This window comes from Nilaparvata lugens, chromosome 7 (assembly GCF_014356525.2).
Source record: "Nilaparvata lugens isolate BPH chromosome 7, ASM1435652v1, whole genome shotgun sequence".
NCBI lineage: Eukaryota > Metazoa > Arthropoda > Insecta > Hemiptera > Delphacidae > Nilaparvata > Nilaparvata lugens.
In genome coordinates, this window is record NC_052510.1 from 11,234,732 (window position 1) to 11,250,946 (window position 16,215).

Here is a 16,215-nt window from a genome sequence, read left to right on the forward strand (position 1 = left end):
GCCCCTGGATATGTGTGTATTGTCCTTTAGTCCAGAAGAAGAGATCAAGAAAATTTACGAAATAAGGCACATCATGTTGTGCAAAATTGAGATACAGGCATTGTTAACATCGAAGCTGATACCACAGTGTAAGAGGTGCCAATCCTATGGCCATACTCAAAAATACTGCAACCGGGAGCCAAGATGCGTGAAATGCGCTGGAAAACACAGCACCATTAGTTGCACAAATTCTAAGGAGAATGAGCCCAAATGTGTTCATTGTGGTGGGAAGCACCCAGCCAACTATAGAGGATGCACTGTAGCAGTTGAACTACAATTAGAAATGATCACAGTAAGCAACTGAAAGTTGAACAGAATATGAGAGATCAGGTCCCAAACAAAACCTCTTCATTAGCAGTGGAGCCCAAAAAATTCTTCAGAGTAGTTCTACTATCAAATCTGGAAAAACATTTTCCGAGGCTACTTCAGGAAGAAAAGAAGAGAAGAAACCAAAAACCAATGAGAACATACATGCCGTATTAACTAACTCACACTCTCGAGAAGCTTGATAGACAGGAGTCCTTGATGACTGTTTTTGAGCAGAGACTGAAGAAAATACAGAACATCTACACTAGATCATCCAATACAAAATGAATAATGTTATGAGGATCATGACATAGAATGCCAATGGACTGCAACAGAGACAACAGGAATTGTTGGCGATACTCCAAATTAGGAACATAGACATATGCTTGATATTTGAGACTCATTTTACTAAGGAATCCTACATGAGACTCGGAGGCTACAAAGTTTACCACACCATACATCCTCAAAATACAGCGAGAGGCGGTAGTGCAATTATAATAAGAGATAGCATAAAATATTTTGAAAACACATCTGTACAATCGGAAGAGATGCAAATCACATAAATTTCAGTTGAGACTAAACTCTACAAATTCACGCTAGCATCAATCTATAGCCCACCAAGGCATAGCATTACAAAATAAATGTATAAGGCTATGATCAATCGTCTTGGTAAAAGATGTATTATTGGGGGGTGATTTCAATCCCAAAAATACAGATTGGTGCTCAAGATTAATCAATCCAAAAGGAAAAGAACTTAGGGCAGTTTAAGAATGCAGGTGTGACACTATATCGTCAGGTAAACCTACATATCAGCCAACAAAATACCAGACTTGATAGAAACTTTGTATACAGCAATATGAAAGTAGAAGAATGTGATGATTTAAGTACAGATCACGCCGCTCTTATATTGGAGGTCAGTGGAAATTAGTAATGAAAGAATGTCAGCTAAAACTAGTGAATAAAGGAAAAGACTGGGAACTAGACAATTTGAAATCTGGCAGATTTTAGGAACAATTACACTCAAGTTCTATCTTGAGTAGAAAAAAAAATCAATTGCAATGTAACCGCCAGAAGGGGAGAGATTTCCAAATACTAAACAAAACGTGTCATGGGATTTGATAAAATTTTTTTGCTTTTTATTCAACTTCTAATTCTATTGAGTGATCTACTTGAAAATTGTATAATTTTGCTTTTGGTTAAGATTTTGCTAACTGATCTGGAATTTAGCAGGCTAATTAGCAATTTATTTAACATGAGCTAGAAAATAATACTCCAATACTCCCACTAGTATAATACTATTATAACTCCTATATACTGGGTAGAATACAATACTCGAAACAAATCTACAACAATTTTGCAAATGATTATTGTTTGATTCAGTGATTGAACTTGTGCTGTGCGAACGAGTATTGTCAACAATATTGTTACATTTCCAGGTTGAGGTTGAGCTTAGCAATCACAATCTGCCATTAGACCAACCAAAATCGATAGAGAGCTATAACAAGTTTTATCACAAAACAGCATTTGAAAAACAATCTCATTAGTAGGCCTATTCATGATCTCAGCGACTGAAAATTATGCCTGAAAGATTCTATTTTTAAGCATGTATATTCTACTTATAAGTGAATCCTTGTTTAAGTTGTCATAATAAATAGGCCAATGACCCCAAATTATTATTAATGAATGAAACTATGAACTATAATTCAATGAATAAATTCATTATTATTCGCTACATTGAAAGTAATACAATCCTTAGCTTTCATTTAACAATTTTATTTTGTAGCTGGATGATAAGCAGAAACAGTACAAAGATACATCTCGAATAATTTTTCAAAAAGCTCTTGGATTCAGCGGTGAAACAGAGAAGAAGGCAGTTGATGAAGAGGTGAGTGAGAATACATCATTTAGGTTTTTTAGATGTGAGATTTCTGCCAATGGTAACCTTAAGTTTCTGAAAAACTTTCTCGCTTTCACCACCTACTTATATTTTGAAACAAAAAAGTTCCCAGCATGTCGAAAAATGTTTTCTGCACAAAAATGTCTTGATATTGACGAACAAAATCATTTATTAGAAAAATAACTTTGAGTCAAATAAGAATGATGTAGACATCAATAGAAAGGAGATATTCTTCACATCATTTTTTTATATAAAATGCTTACGTATAACTCTGAGATAGTCCTTTTTTTAAATACGTCTATTATTTTTAATATCACCTGGGTCGTGAGGGTGGGTCGTTGATAGAATGTATTACTTCACACCAATAGAAAGACGACATTCTCCCCGTTATTTTGATAAAAAATCTTACTTATTACGACATCCCATAATTCTCAGAGAAATGATATTCCAAGTAAAAACATATTTTCGAGTTTTTAATTTCATTAAAAAATTAAATTTCCTTTTAATCCTGAAACTTTTTTAACACTATGGTATATCGGGGATGAAATTCGACATGCAATGCTGCTGTTGCTTGATTGGAAATTTGATAAAGTTGCAATTTTACAAAATTTGGCAACGCTGCTATTTTTTCGGATAGAGGGCCAAGTTTCAACTTATTTTATACATTCTATGGTCAGTTGCAAAAAATGCAGAGGATCTTTGCCAACGAGTATCTTTTCATGAGATCGCTCAGCATAGTGACTTCCTTGCTAACTTCTAAAATTCCTCCATGCAAACTCGTTGTTTAGGGCCATAATTGGAGTTCGTCGTGGGTTAACTCTTCTCAGGAGTGTAGTATGACACTGTATGTAGTATATGAAGTATTGACACAGAGAAATTGGGATCAATGAACCACCAGAGGTTCGGAAAATGTCAAAAGTGTATGGATGTCGAATGTGCGCTCTTCCCGACCCCAATGGATATTTCTTCCACTACTCTTACGAATTGCTTGCTCAGTTAATTAGTGAATGCTCAATGGAGGAGGTCCAAACTCATCTTTTAAATAATGCATGGAACGGAAATTTGGATTAAGTATTCTCAAGTAAATAAAAGAATTAGTAAAATATTTGAAGAACTTTTAATTTTATTGACCTTTCAAAAAAGTAAGTTTCTCAGATGCGTCCTTTATTAATTATATTTTCCTCTCTGTATATTTTTTTGTTTTGAATTGATTTTTTTTTCAAATTATCATTAATTTCTTTGCAGGAGCCAAAAACAGATCAGGAGATGTATTCAATCCTGCAGAGCGCTTTCCAGGAAGCAAATTCAAATGGAATTGCTCAAATAACCCTTCCATCTAGTTTGCAAGACAGCATTCTGGATATGTGTTCGGAACTTGTCACTAAAGACCTTCAGTTTTTCGTAAGAGGAAATAAACTGGTCATTTCTAAGAAAGCTTGATAGAAGAATCGTCATTCTGCATATGAATTCATTCTATATATACAGAGTGTACCCCGAAAGCTGTAACAGCCAAAGACCATAGATTCAACAAAAATTTGCAACTATGTCCTGTAAAATGTTCTTATATCGACCTTAGTTTTCGTGATCTATCAATTTTTCTATATTTTTGAAAAACGTCAATAACAAAAAAAATCGCTCAGACAAAATCCAATTTTAAAGATATGGTTGGAAAGAGGAAGACATTTTTAATAAGATTCATATAATTTGTTCCTTTATTTTACGTTTTTGAACTTTCTATGAGCGCTCAAACTTGAAAAAGTGCATTCGTCGAGTTCAAAGTCAAATTTCAAACAATTTTTTTCGTTTTTTTTCATGTTGACAATATATTTTTAATAATTGAAAAACTTTGCCATTTTGTAAGCTTTAGAATGAGTATAAACTTGTTAGGAAAATGTCAATACCAAAGTAATGAAAACTGCAAATATCGTGGTCTTCGGTTGTTACATCTTTCATGGGACATTCTGTATTAGTGTTCTACATTAATCAAATATATAATTATTTGAAAATTTTCATACTTTTATACTGTAGTTTTTGTTTTCCATAATTTTTCTCTGATTATCATCGTAAGAAGGACGTCACTATGACATTTCAGCCCAGATTCATATTATTAATGTGCGGTGTCATTAATCTCCAATCTGCCTGTACCATCGGTTCGTGTTTCATTGAATGCTCTTATTTGGAAAATCACATTCTGTTTACTGTGATTCAATTTAAAAGTTCATTTTTTGTTCCTTCTGTTATTAAGTTTGAATTTTTGGTTAAAATCAGACGCTTGTTGTAGTTCAATCAAAACTTTATAGAAGTTAGGTAACAGAGATTTGTCCAATTCATGGCAAATATGTGTGTTAATAGTGCATTTTTGGAATATTATGTTCTACTTTTAATATTATTTAATTTATCGATTTTTTCAAAAGAAATTACATTGTTTCCTTGCTTTTGTCGTTCAAATCAATTATCTTCTTATATTATTGCAACGCAATCTTGATTATTTCAATCAATAATTAAAGGGGCTGATTATTCGATTTATGTATTTTTGTTAGCATCTTAATCTTTGATTTATGAGTTCTAGTTATTCTTTGTTTTTTAAAGATTTTATAGTACATGATAATAATTGTTTTTCGTAGGAGCTCCTACCCTCTAAAAAGTATGTCGTTTTTAAGTTCTTGTTTTGATAATATGTTTGAAAAAATTTCATCTTTGTGCATTGACATTTTTATCCAATTGTGTTTTTTCAAGTTTAATTAAAATGGTGGAATAAAGTTTGTGTATATTCTTAATGTGATTTAATTTTCCTTCCTCTCTTTTGTTACCACTTTAAAAAATAACTTTTTAATTCTATTTCACATGTGTAGAGAGAATCTAGTAGGCCTAAAACATAGATCTAGAAAATTCAGACTAGTTGAAGAGGTTATCATAAAGTTCAATTAGAAAAAATATTTCATCGTAATTGTCGATTCATCTCACCTCTTTTGTTCTCACGATGAAAAAGATATTAATCTAAAATTCAATGTGATTATCACGTAATTCAAAAATATAAAGCTAAAAAGTTGGAATAGTGATCGAGCATCTCTAAGAAACAAGTCATAAAAACAATGAAAGCACAAAAATTTATTGCAAAATAGCTTTAACTCAAACTGTTGATTCTACAGTACTCAGCTGTAGGTGTATGCTAAGTAGGATATTTTTTTGAACTCTTCAAAATTCTTTTCGTTTAAAAGTCTTGCATAATTGCTTAAAAAATGCATAATCAAGAGTTGCCAAATGCTAATGGTCCAATTCATTCTATATCCGGTTCAGTCACCGAAGCAAAAAATGAGTCAATGCTGATTACACCTAATTCGCGGTGATCGGTGATTGCTTGAATAAGTAGTAATCAGTGAAGTATTATGCTATACGCATCAACCTTTAATTGCCCCCTCCACCACACAACGCCAGACAACAAAGGGGAACATTCATATAACGTCCGAACAAACACCTAACACATGTTATGAATGGTGCTAATAGGTCGCTAGGGTTTTTATTTCGAAATTGTAGGCCTTTTACAGCATGTGACGTTGTTTTGAAATTGTACTATGCTACAGTGAGGAGTAAACTTTTAATATGCTGCTTTAGTTTGGGCTCCATTTCACAGCAGCGCTATTCTTGATTTAGAAAAAATTCAGAATAAATTTTTAAGGTATCTTTATTTTAAAAAGTTCAACGCATTCTGTCCGATAGCTTTTCCAACAGACAATCTAAGGTTGATATTTAATGTTCAAAGATTGGAAGAAAGGAGATCTGTCAGTTCCCTCTTGCTATTATATAATATCCTAAACAATCAAGTATTCATGCCAGAATTTATAAGTATGTTGCATCTTCATGTTCCGTTTTAATAGACCAAGACCAAATATTCTGTTTCACTTGCCATTTATCAGAACGACTCATCATTGCAATTCTTACATATACAGAACTTTACTTTTTTACAATAGAATAAGCCACTGCATTGATCCGTTTATTTTATTCTTTATTTTATTTTTCTTATTATTTTTATTTCATTCTTCATTTTCTATTATCATTGGTTTATTTTATTTTTCCATTTCGCCTCTTCTTAGTATTCAAAAATTGTGTTTACAATTTTATTTTATTTTTCATTCTTATTTTGCATCAAATATTATGTATCTAAACTAGTTGATGTAAATAAGGCTCTTCATGGATTTATTCTGTGAGCTTTTGTATGTAAATAAATAAATAAATATACATTATTAGTTCAGTAGTTATATATTAAATCTGGAAATATTCATTATAAATATACAGAGAGGCCCAAAAGTAGGAATACACTGAAACAAGTTGTTAAATATCATGGAAACAGATTAATTTTTCTTTTACAATGACAATTTTAACGAATTCATTGGTGATCGTATTCTAATTGATTTGAAGAAAGATAAAAGTAAAACTGGATATGAAGAAAGATAAAAGTGCACTTCAAAAGGAAAATACGATTTTGAAATCGAATATCAGTGACTTGGAGATTCAGCTGAATGAGCTGCAACAATATTCAAGAGCTAATAATATCGAAATCAGGGTACCTATATAATAATAAAACAGACTACAAATGCTTTGAATAAAGATTATAATATATCTGAAATAAATGTCGCTTACCGTTTTCCGTCATCATTGTACGTTTGCAGTCATTCTGCGGAGACTGTCTGTAGTAAACTGTTCGTAAATACCATTATTATGATAGATAGGTAATCACTTGGAAGATAAGAAGAGCACTGCTAGCCAATGCTATTTCAGAAATGCTTTCTCTCTTTCAGCTATTTCGAACAATTTCACTATCTCTAGCCTAACTCGATTATTATAACGTTTGAGAATAATACTAGGAATATCGATAAATTCCTAATTACGGTATTCATTGTGGTGCCTATTTTAAAAATTACAATAGTAATTTAAGAAGATAAGAGCTTCACACAGTAATAAGAGCTTCCCTGGGTAAACCTAGACGCTATCCAAGTAATGAACTTCTTAGAGAATTGGGAGTGCTCACTGTTGAAGAATTGTATTGTAAAAGTTTGATCCAATATGTGAATAAATGTAATTTGCGGCTCAACATGAGAGACACACCATACAACCTGAGAACAATGACACTAAACCAGATTAGGATGGATCTGAATGTATGCAGGCAACAATTCAAATACAAAATTTATATAAATATGCTCCTGATTCCAGCGAGGATCGTAGAAATTAGCTGCAAAAAAATTATTTTACAGAATTGGATCACTGGTTGAGGGAAAATGGTGATATACTGGAGGCTTTTTGATGACCTCAAATAATAGTAGTTGTTTATCCCAAAACAGAAATAATAACACAAAAAAACATAATAAAAATAGTAAAATAATAATAAAAATAATAATGTAAAATAATAAAATGAAAATAGAAATAAAAATAAATTTAATTCCAATTCAATTCTATAATTCCTTTTTCTAATTTTATTCTACTTCATTTCGGATTTCTAATTTGAAATCTCCTCTTTTCTATCAATTCATAATCTACACCTTTCCTCATCCATAACCCACTCAAATTTGAAATCTCCCGCTTGAAATAACCCATCATGGCCCACCAACTGATCCCATAGTGCTCCTTCAATCAGTGCGCCTCCGTTCGTCTGTGCTCTATGGTCTGCACAACGTCTCTACCGCGTCTCTGTGGTCACGACCGTTAGAATGTTCAAATCGCACCACTTCACTTCCTGGTTGATTGACAAAGGGTGCCCAGCTCCCCAAAAATTCTCGTTTAAATGTAAGTTTTTAAGTGTTTTTAATCTATCCGTGTCGTGTGTATTCTGTTTATATTTATATTATATATACATATATATATATATAATTTAAATATATATATATATATATATATATATATATATATATATATATATATATATATATATATATATGTATATATAATATAAATATAAACAGAATACAGTATTACTTATATCTATCTATATATGTATATATATAGTGATATCAGAGTATCGAGGAATTCCTCTTCTTTCCATATCATCCTTAAAATGCAAAATTTCTAAGAAAAACCTTGTGTATACATCGACACGCAGTTGAAAAAGGAATATTCTTGCCAAATCTCATAGAATTCTATCAATGCGTTTGGCCATAATCGCATTACATACTGATAAATATGCGCCTGATATCTATCAAAATAACTTTTCTGGTAGCAAAATTAATAGAGGACCAGGTAGGCTGAGTCCTGAATACAACTCGTCCTACCAAAACAATAGGTAATGCGAATAATTGCAAAATCAAGTAGTGAATAATTGTTATTTTTATTGTTGAATTAATTGTGATGTAAGTTTCAAAATACATAAGTTGAATGTGATGCCAATTGTAAAGACTTTCAAATTGTGAAGAAACAAATTCAAAAAATAAAATGATTTTGTATTCAAAATTTTGAATATTATTCAATGTCCTGAAATGACAAACTCTTTGATTGCCTTTGTGGGCACAGCTCATAAGTAAGATAAATCTATATAAGTAAATGAACAATAGCAGTATGAATGATAATGAATGAATGAAAATAGACAGATGAATGAATAAGAATGGATGATATTACAAATTTATGATGAATATACAAATACTCAACCTGAGTATCTTGAGGATGTTGAAAGCTGTCGAAGATTGTAGGCATTTGTAAGAAATGCTCCGGCAATGGAAATCATCATCACCATACCGGCCAGAGAGTGGGAGGGTATATGTAACCCCAAAGTGGAATGCTAAATTGCACAGTCGACCAAGTGAGTGGGAGGGTATATGGAACCCCAAAGTGGATGCAATTTCGACTGTCAATAGAGACTGCAGACCTTTATCGGTAGATTCGATCATAGGTAGAATTGTAGAACAGATTCGGTAGCAGATTGATTCGAGAGATGTAGAGAGAGATTGATTGAGTTTCCTAAAATCCAAACAGAAGTTTGACATTCAAACACAATCCGTGAAGACATACAAGTTGTTTGATTGAATTAGGCCAATATTTATGGCAAATATGCCAATGAAACATGAAAGTACTGAATATTCAGCTGGAATAAATTCAAATTCGAAAATTGAAAACAAGAGCTGGCCAATTCCCACATTCCAGAATCGAGTTGAAACAAAGAAGCAGCACACCAGCGCCACACAAGCCGAGTGGAGCAAAACCTACCTACAACGATTTCCGCAAGTGAGAAATGCAAGAATAAAGATACAAAACACAAATATTATTCAAAAGCAAGTGAAAAAGGACAAATTTGAAATTAATCAAATAATACTAGACAACAAATTTAAATTATTACAAAGATACAAATATTGAAAACAATGCAGACTAAATCTGCCAAACGTTGGCTATACTGGCAACACGCTAAGTTCAAAGATCAAGGATGATGCAAATTGAGTTTTAACATAGACTGGGCCCCGTTTTGCAATTAGAAGAATTGTAAAACAAATAAGAAAGAAAAATATGTTAAAGAGATTTGCATCATTCGCTATCATCTAATGGCAAAGGTGCAACACTAGCAATAGAATGTTTGAAAACACCAGAATCAGTTAGAACCTGGATGACTCTAACCTTGTCATCGGAGCCAGGGAAAACCTCTGTAATACGTCCAAGCTTCCAGAGTGTTGGTGGTGTCCCAGGATCCTTCAATAGCACAAGAGTGCCAACTTGAAGATTGGGTGATGAAGAAGACCATTTATGTCTTTTCTGAAGAGTAACTAAATATTCTTCAGACCATTGTTGCCAAAATTCCTTTGTGACTTCAGCAAGTCTATTCCAACATGCAAGAAAGTTCACATGTTTGAATTTCTGCTTAAGAGAAGGCAAAGCATTGAGTGGGCGCGCAATGAGAAAATGCCCAGGTGACAAAAATTGAAGATCAAGAGGGTCCTCAGACAATGGAACAATAGGTGAAGAATTCAAAATAGCTTCAACTTGTGCAGAAAGAGTACACATTTCTTCAAAATTCCAAATATGTTTGAAAGCAATAATTTTATATACTCTTGAAATTTCTTATTCCTCTCTCCCACAGACCACCATGATGAGGAGCTCTTGGGGAATGAAATTCCATTGAATGTGCAAAGATGCAGCTGAATTTTGAAGTATTTGTTGATTGCTAGGCAAGTTGAGGAAGTCACCTAACTCTTTGAGATCATTATTTGCACCCACAAAAGTGGTAGCATTGTCTGAATATATATTCCTTGGAATACCTCGTCTTGAGATGAAACGGGTGAGAGCAGCCAGAAAGACTGAAGTGGACAGCTCTGATACTACTTCTATATGTACAGCACGAGTTATCATGCAAATGAAAAATGCAAAATAGGCTTTACCAAATGTCCGTGACTTTGGACCACCAATACGGAGACTAAAAGGTCCAGCATAGTCTAGACCAACATTCATGAATGGAAAATCAATATTTACACGCACAGAGGGCAATTGACCCATCAATTGTGCAGCTTGAGTATGAGTGAAACGAAAACACTTGATACACTTTCGCAGAACATTCTTAACAGTACGCCTTGTTGATGGTATCCAGAACCGTTGTCTGATTGCAGCCATGGTTGCTTGCACACCAGCATGACACAATTTGTTATGATGATAAAAAATCAGTGCCTTGGTGAATTTGTGATTGGCAGGAAGCAATATCTGATGCTTGAAATCAAAATCAATATTAGCATTAGCTAAACGTCCTCCTACTCTTATGAGGCCATCAGAGTGAATGAACAAAGACAAAGAATGAAACTTACTGGAGGCATTCAACTCATCATTTGCACGTAAAATTTCCAACTCCTTGTGGAATGCTTCAGCTTGAATGGCCTTCAATAGATGAATTTCAGCATCTTCAATTTCATCAACTGAAAGGGCGTCAGTACGGCGATCAGCAATTTTCTTACGAATGTTATGTAAAAAACGCAGAACATAAGCAGTGACACGAATAATTTTAAAACTATTGGAAACACGTTCAGAAATAATGGATAAAGGTGAAACAACTGCAGTATTTACAAGAACTGTATTGGGAGCTAGAATAGCTACATGAGAACTACATGAGAAGAGAATGACCTCCAACTATCAGTTGGAACATCATTGAGAGAAATTCCGGTTGATGTTTTGGCGCTAGCATCAAACACAACTCTTGTTTTGGTTGTTGTGGAGTCGGGCTTGAAGACAGCGTGATGTGGAATATAATAGACTTGTTCCTCAGGGGCTGGTGGCGGTACAGGGTGCATGTGACCTAAATCTTCATATTCCTGCATAAATTCAACATATTGAGGTTTGAGCTCAGGTTCTTTAAGAAATCTTTTTTCCAATGAATGGAAACGTTTCATAGCTTGAGTCCTTGAATGACCAAGGGTGGTAAATGAATCCTTGCGAGGTAAGGACACTTGGAAACGACCATCTTCATGCCTGATGGTATTTTCTTTGTAGTGTGCTTCAACCTAGCACACTCAGGAGAGACAGGAATAACTGAAGAGACTTCTTCCAGCTTCCAGAAGGTTTCCAACTGATTGGAGACTTCAGCTGTGGAGACAAAATTGGTAACAAATTGATTAGATGATTTTTTGAGTGACACTGATTTAGGTAATTGACAAGAGCCAAAAACAATCCAGCCAAGTTTTGTATTTTGTAGGATTGGAACATCAGGTGACACAATAATTTGATTGCCAGTCATGATTGCGGCATAAACGTCAATACCCAATAGGATATCAATTTTCTTAGATTTATGAAAATTGGATCTGCAAGTCGAATATTGCTTGGAATCTTGTAATAGTTAACATCAATTGTGACACGAGGAATACATGAGGCAAATTTCTCAACAACAATACATTCTTGTTGCGTTGACCAAGTATGATCAGATGATTTTATTAATACTGAGTGAACAACTGTAGATTTGGCTTGACACTCCATTAATCAGATTAGTTACATGACGAGAAGGAAGAGCTAATCTATCAGCCAACTCTTGAGTGATGAGTGAACAATCACTTCCTGTGTCCATTAAAGCATTACATGCAATTAATTCACCATTTGAACTAACAACCAGAACCTCTGCGGTACGGTAGGTAATACTTGAACTGATGACTTATTATTAGAAATGATGGATGAAGCAGCATGTGAAACAACTGTTGTTTCTGAATTATCAGATTGTGAACTAACTGAATTTGATGCTGAAGATGAATGGGCACTAGAAACGGTGCACTCATTCTGAGACTGAATCACATTAGAAACAACATTCTTACCTCCTGAATTGCTAGTAAAGGAATCATGTAGAACAGTGTGATGTCGCTTATCACATTTTTGGCATCTCTTAGAAGAGCAGTTGTGATTGTCAGTGTAAGGATTAAGGCAATTGAAACACAACCCTTTCCTTTTGATTGCATCATAACGTTGATTGATGGGAATCTTTGAAAAATTGACACATTTGAAAATCCCATGAGATCGATCATTGCAAAATTGACAGGATACTGATGGCTGAAAATTATTCAGAGTATTATTTTGAGCAAAAGGACGAGTATTTTGCTTAACATTGGGTGCATTTGAAGTAGCTTGAGTAAAAACCTTTTGATTAGTTGGTGGATTTGAGGGGCTATGAGATGAAATAGCATCCATTACCTTACATTGATTTTCAAGAAATTCCCACAGTTTATCCATAGTAGGGATTTCATTTATTTCAATGCGTTTTTCCCATTCGCGCAAGATATTAGAGTCAAGTTGAGAAGTGATTTTTTGCATGTAAAGTAAATCTTTAATTTGAACATCCAATTTGAGCGCTTCTAAAGCATTAATGTGACATTTAAAGTGATAAATGAAAGCTCTAAGAGATTTGGAACAATTTTTCTTGAGTGCTGGGGGTGATTCAATACCTTGAATGTGGGTACTTGCAATTAATCTGGGGATATTGTACCTCTGTGTAAGCAGATTCCATGCAAGCTCAAAGTTTCCATTCCCTGGAGGAATATTCTGAATGCGTGCAAGGGCTTCACCACTGAGAGCTTTGCGCAAATAATACAGCTTTGTAGCTGGAGCCAAAGTTTGGTTTTCAATAACCATATTGGAAAAGGTATCACGGAATTCAAGCCATGAATCAAAGGAACCTGAAAATTCTGGTAACGGTACCATTGGTAATTGTAGACCTTGATAAATAGGCATAGTGGGTTGCAAAGGCAGAGAATTGACATTATTAGCAGTCACTGAAGCAGATGGCGATTGATTTGTGTTGATTACACTATTATGATCTACAGACCCGGTGATTTGGGAACTGGAGAGGAGTTTGGTGACTGATGTTCCATTGCCGGTGCTTGAAATGTAGCAACTTGCTGCTGTGAATCATAATTTTTCAAAATTGTATTTACATTAGCAATTAACATTAAAAATTTTTCTGTGACAATTTGATGTTCATTGTCATCAATGTCATCTGAATCAAATTCCAGGCTTATCTCTTCATAACGCTGCTCAAAGTTGAGCAATTTAGTTTTGACTGCTAGTAGTTTTTGAAAATCATTTTCATCATTGATTTTAAAATTGAAATATTCAGTATAAAGCCAAGATAGATTTTTAATGATGCCACTTCTCACAGTGAGAAGGCTGTTTCGTTTGCCTTTAGGAGGCATATTGAAAATTGGAACGATACCTCAATTGAAAATGTTCGACCTCCTCTTACACTGGATGGCTACTGGTGTTGTATCCAATTGTTGGGAACAATGACATAAGTGCTTGGTTGAATGTATCAGTATGAGCAACTCCATACATATTACCCTTGAACATACAGAAATAAACACTATGAATAAAAGTATAAGACAATAATCATTACACAATTGATGTAAAATAATGAATAAGAATAAATGTATTTTCTAAGCATATGTCAATATGAAGTATCCGGACTGGAGACGGCCAAACTTATAATGATAAATATGCGCCTGATATCTATCAAAATAACTTTTCTGGTAGCAAAATTAATAGAGGACCAGGTAGGCTGAGTCCTGAATACAACTCGTCCTACCAAAACAATAGGTAATGCGAATAATTGCAAAATCAAGTAGTGAATAATTGTTATTTTTATTGTTGAATTAATTGTGATGTTAGTTTCAAAATACATAAGTTGAATGTGATGCCAATTGTAAAGACTTTCAAATTGTGAAGAAACAAATTCAAAAAATAAAATGATTTTGTATTCAAAATTTTGAATATTATTCAATGTCCTGAAATGACAAACTCTTTGATTGCCTTTGTGGGCACAGCTCATAAGTAAGATAAATCTATATAAGTAAATGAACAGTAGCAGTATGAATGATAATGAATGAATGAAAATAGACAGATGAATGAATAAGAATGGATGATATTACAAATTTATGATGAACATACAATTACTCAACCTGAGTATCTTGAGGATGTCGAAAGCTGTCGAAGATTGTAGGCATTTGTAAGAAATGCTCCGGCAATGGAAATCATCATCACCATACCGGCCAGAGAGTGGGAGGGTATATGTAACCCCAAAGTGGAATGCTAAATTGCACAGTCGACCAAGTGAGTGGGAGGTTATATGGAACCCCAAAGTGGATGCAATTTCGACTGTCAATAGAGACTGCAGACCTTTATCGGTAGATTCGATCATAGGTAGAATTGTAGAACAGATTCGGTAGCAGATTGATTCGAGAGATGTAGAGAGAGATTGATTGAGTTTCCTAAAATCCAAACAGAAGTTTGACATTCAAACACAATCCGTGAAGACATACAAGTTGTTGATTGAATTAGGCCAATATTTATGGCAAATATGCCAATGAAACATGAAAGTACTGAATATTCAGCTGGAATAAATTCAAATTCGAAAATTGAAAACAAGAGCTGGCCAATTCCCACATTCCGGAATCGAGTTGAAACAAAGAAGCAGCACACCAGCGCCACACAAGCCGAGTGGAGCAAAACCTACCTACAACGATTTCCGCAAGTGAGAAATGCAAGAATAAAGATACAAAACACAAATATATTATTCAAAAGCAAGTGAAAAAGGACAAATTTGAAATTAATCAAATAATACTAGACAACAAATTGAAATTATTACAAAGATACAAATATTGAAAACAATGCAGACTAAATCTGCCAAACGTTGGCTATACTGGCAACGCGCTAAGTTCAAAGATCAAGAATGATGCAAATTGAGTTTTAACACATACAAAAAGACAAAAGAAAATCCGAGTTAGAACATAGACGACCTCACTATACATTCGGTCAATAATTATAAACATAGATTTGGAGAATTACAATATAAGAGAAACATGGATAATTGGAAAATATTCTAATTATTAAAGAAAAGGATGATTGAAGATATAGTACTCTCTCTTCCACTATTTATGACTACGGCTTTGAGCCACGTTTACACCAGAGTTGTCAACTAAAGATTCAACAAATTCCGGTTATAATTTCTTGAAAAACACAGCAACATTCAACTTGTTTCCTACAGAAACAATTGCCAACTTTTTGAAGAAAACCACTTGTAAACATTTTGTTTTCAACTCTGGTCTAAACGTAGCTGTTAGACAACTTAGATTTTCCAGGTCTTTAACTTTCTCAAATTGACTAGTGTCAATTTCTGATCATTCGGTGAAAGCAAGATTCCAAGAGGATGGGTGCCAAAACTAAGAGTTAAGTAACTAGAAAATAAATAAAAAAGATAAGATGTCAAATAGTGAACAGATTATTATTAGAATACCTAATTGTGGATAATATCATTAATACAAAAAGAAAAATATTACCTTTATGACGAGGTATTAAATATTTATAATTATCAATCAATAATCATTCTCTATGTTAGGAACAGTCTAAAGAAAACAATAGAAAGGTATTCTACTTGTAACTTTGAATCCAAAAAATTGAACTCAAAAACCTACTTTTTTATTATGGCCTGACGAACATAATGCCGCCTCCAAGGCCCGGTGCAAAGTAGACCCACGAAAAGCAACCCA

The 16,215-nt window shown here is 33.8% G+C and overlaps 1 protein-coding gene and 1 long non-coding RNA gene across 2 annotated transcripts; one reads left to right on the top strand and one right to left on the bottom strand.

Moving 5' to 3' along the window:
- The first annotated feature begins 2,082 nt into the window (after positions 1-2,082).
- LOC120352557 lies at positions 2,083-5,019 on the top strand. Its single transcript, XR_005571918.1, has 2 exons — positions 2,083-2,230; positions 3,488-5,019. It is a non-coding gene; the product is annotated as an uncharacterized LOC120352557 (long non-coding RNA).
- A 4,723-nt stretch (positions 5,020-9,742) lies between these two features.
- Positions 9,743-11,609, bottom strand: LOC120352161. Its single transcript, XM_039431847.1, has 2 exons — positions 11,463-11,609; positions 9,743-10,026 (listed from the first exon to the last, which is right to left on the bottom strand). Exons 1-2 carry the CDS (start codon positions 11,584-11,586, stop codon positions 9,743-9,745), a joined length of 408 nt encoding a protein of 135 aa, XP_039287781.1. The 5' UTR covers positions 11,587-11,609.
- Between the last annotated feature and the right edge of the window lie 4,606 nt (positions 11,610-16,215).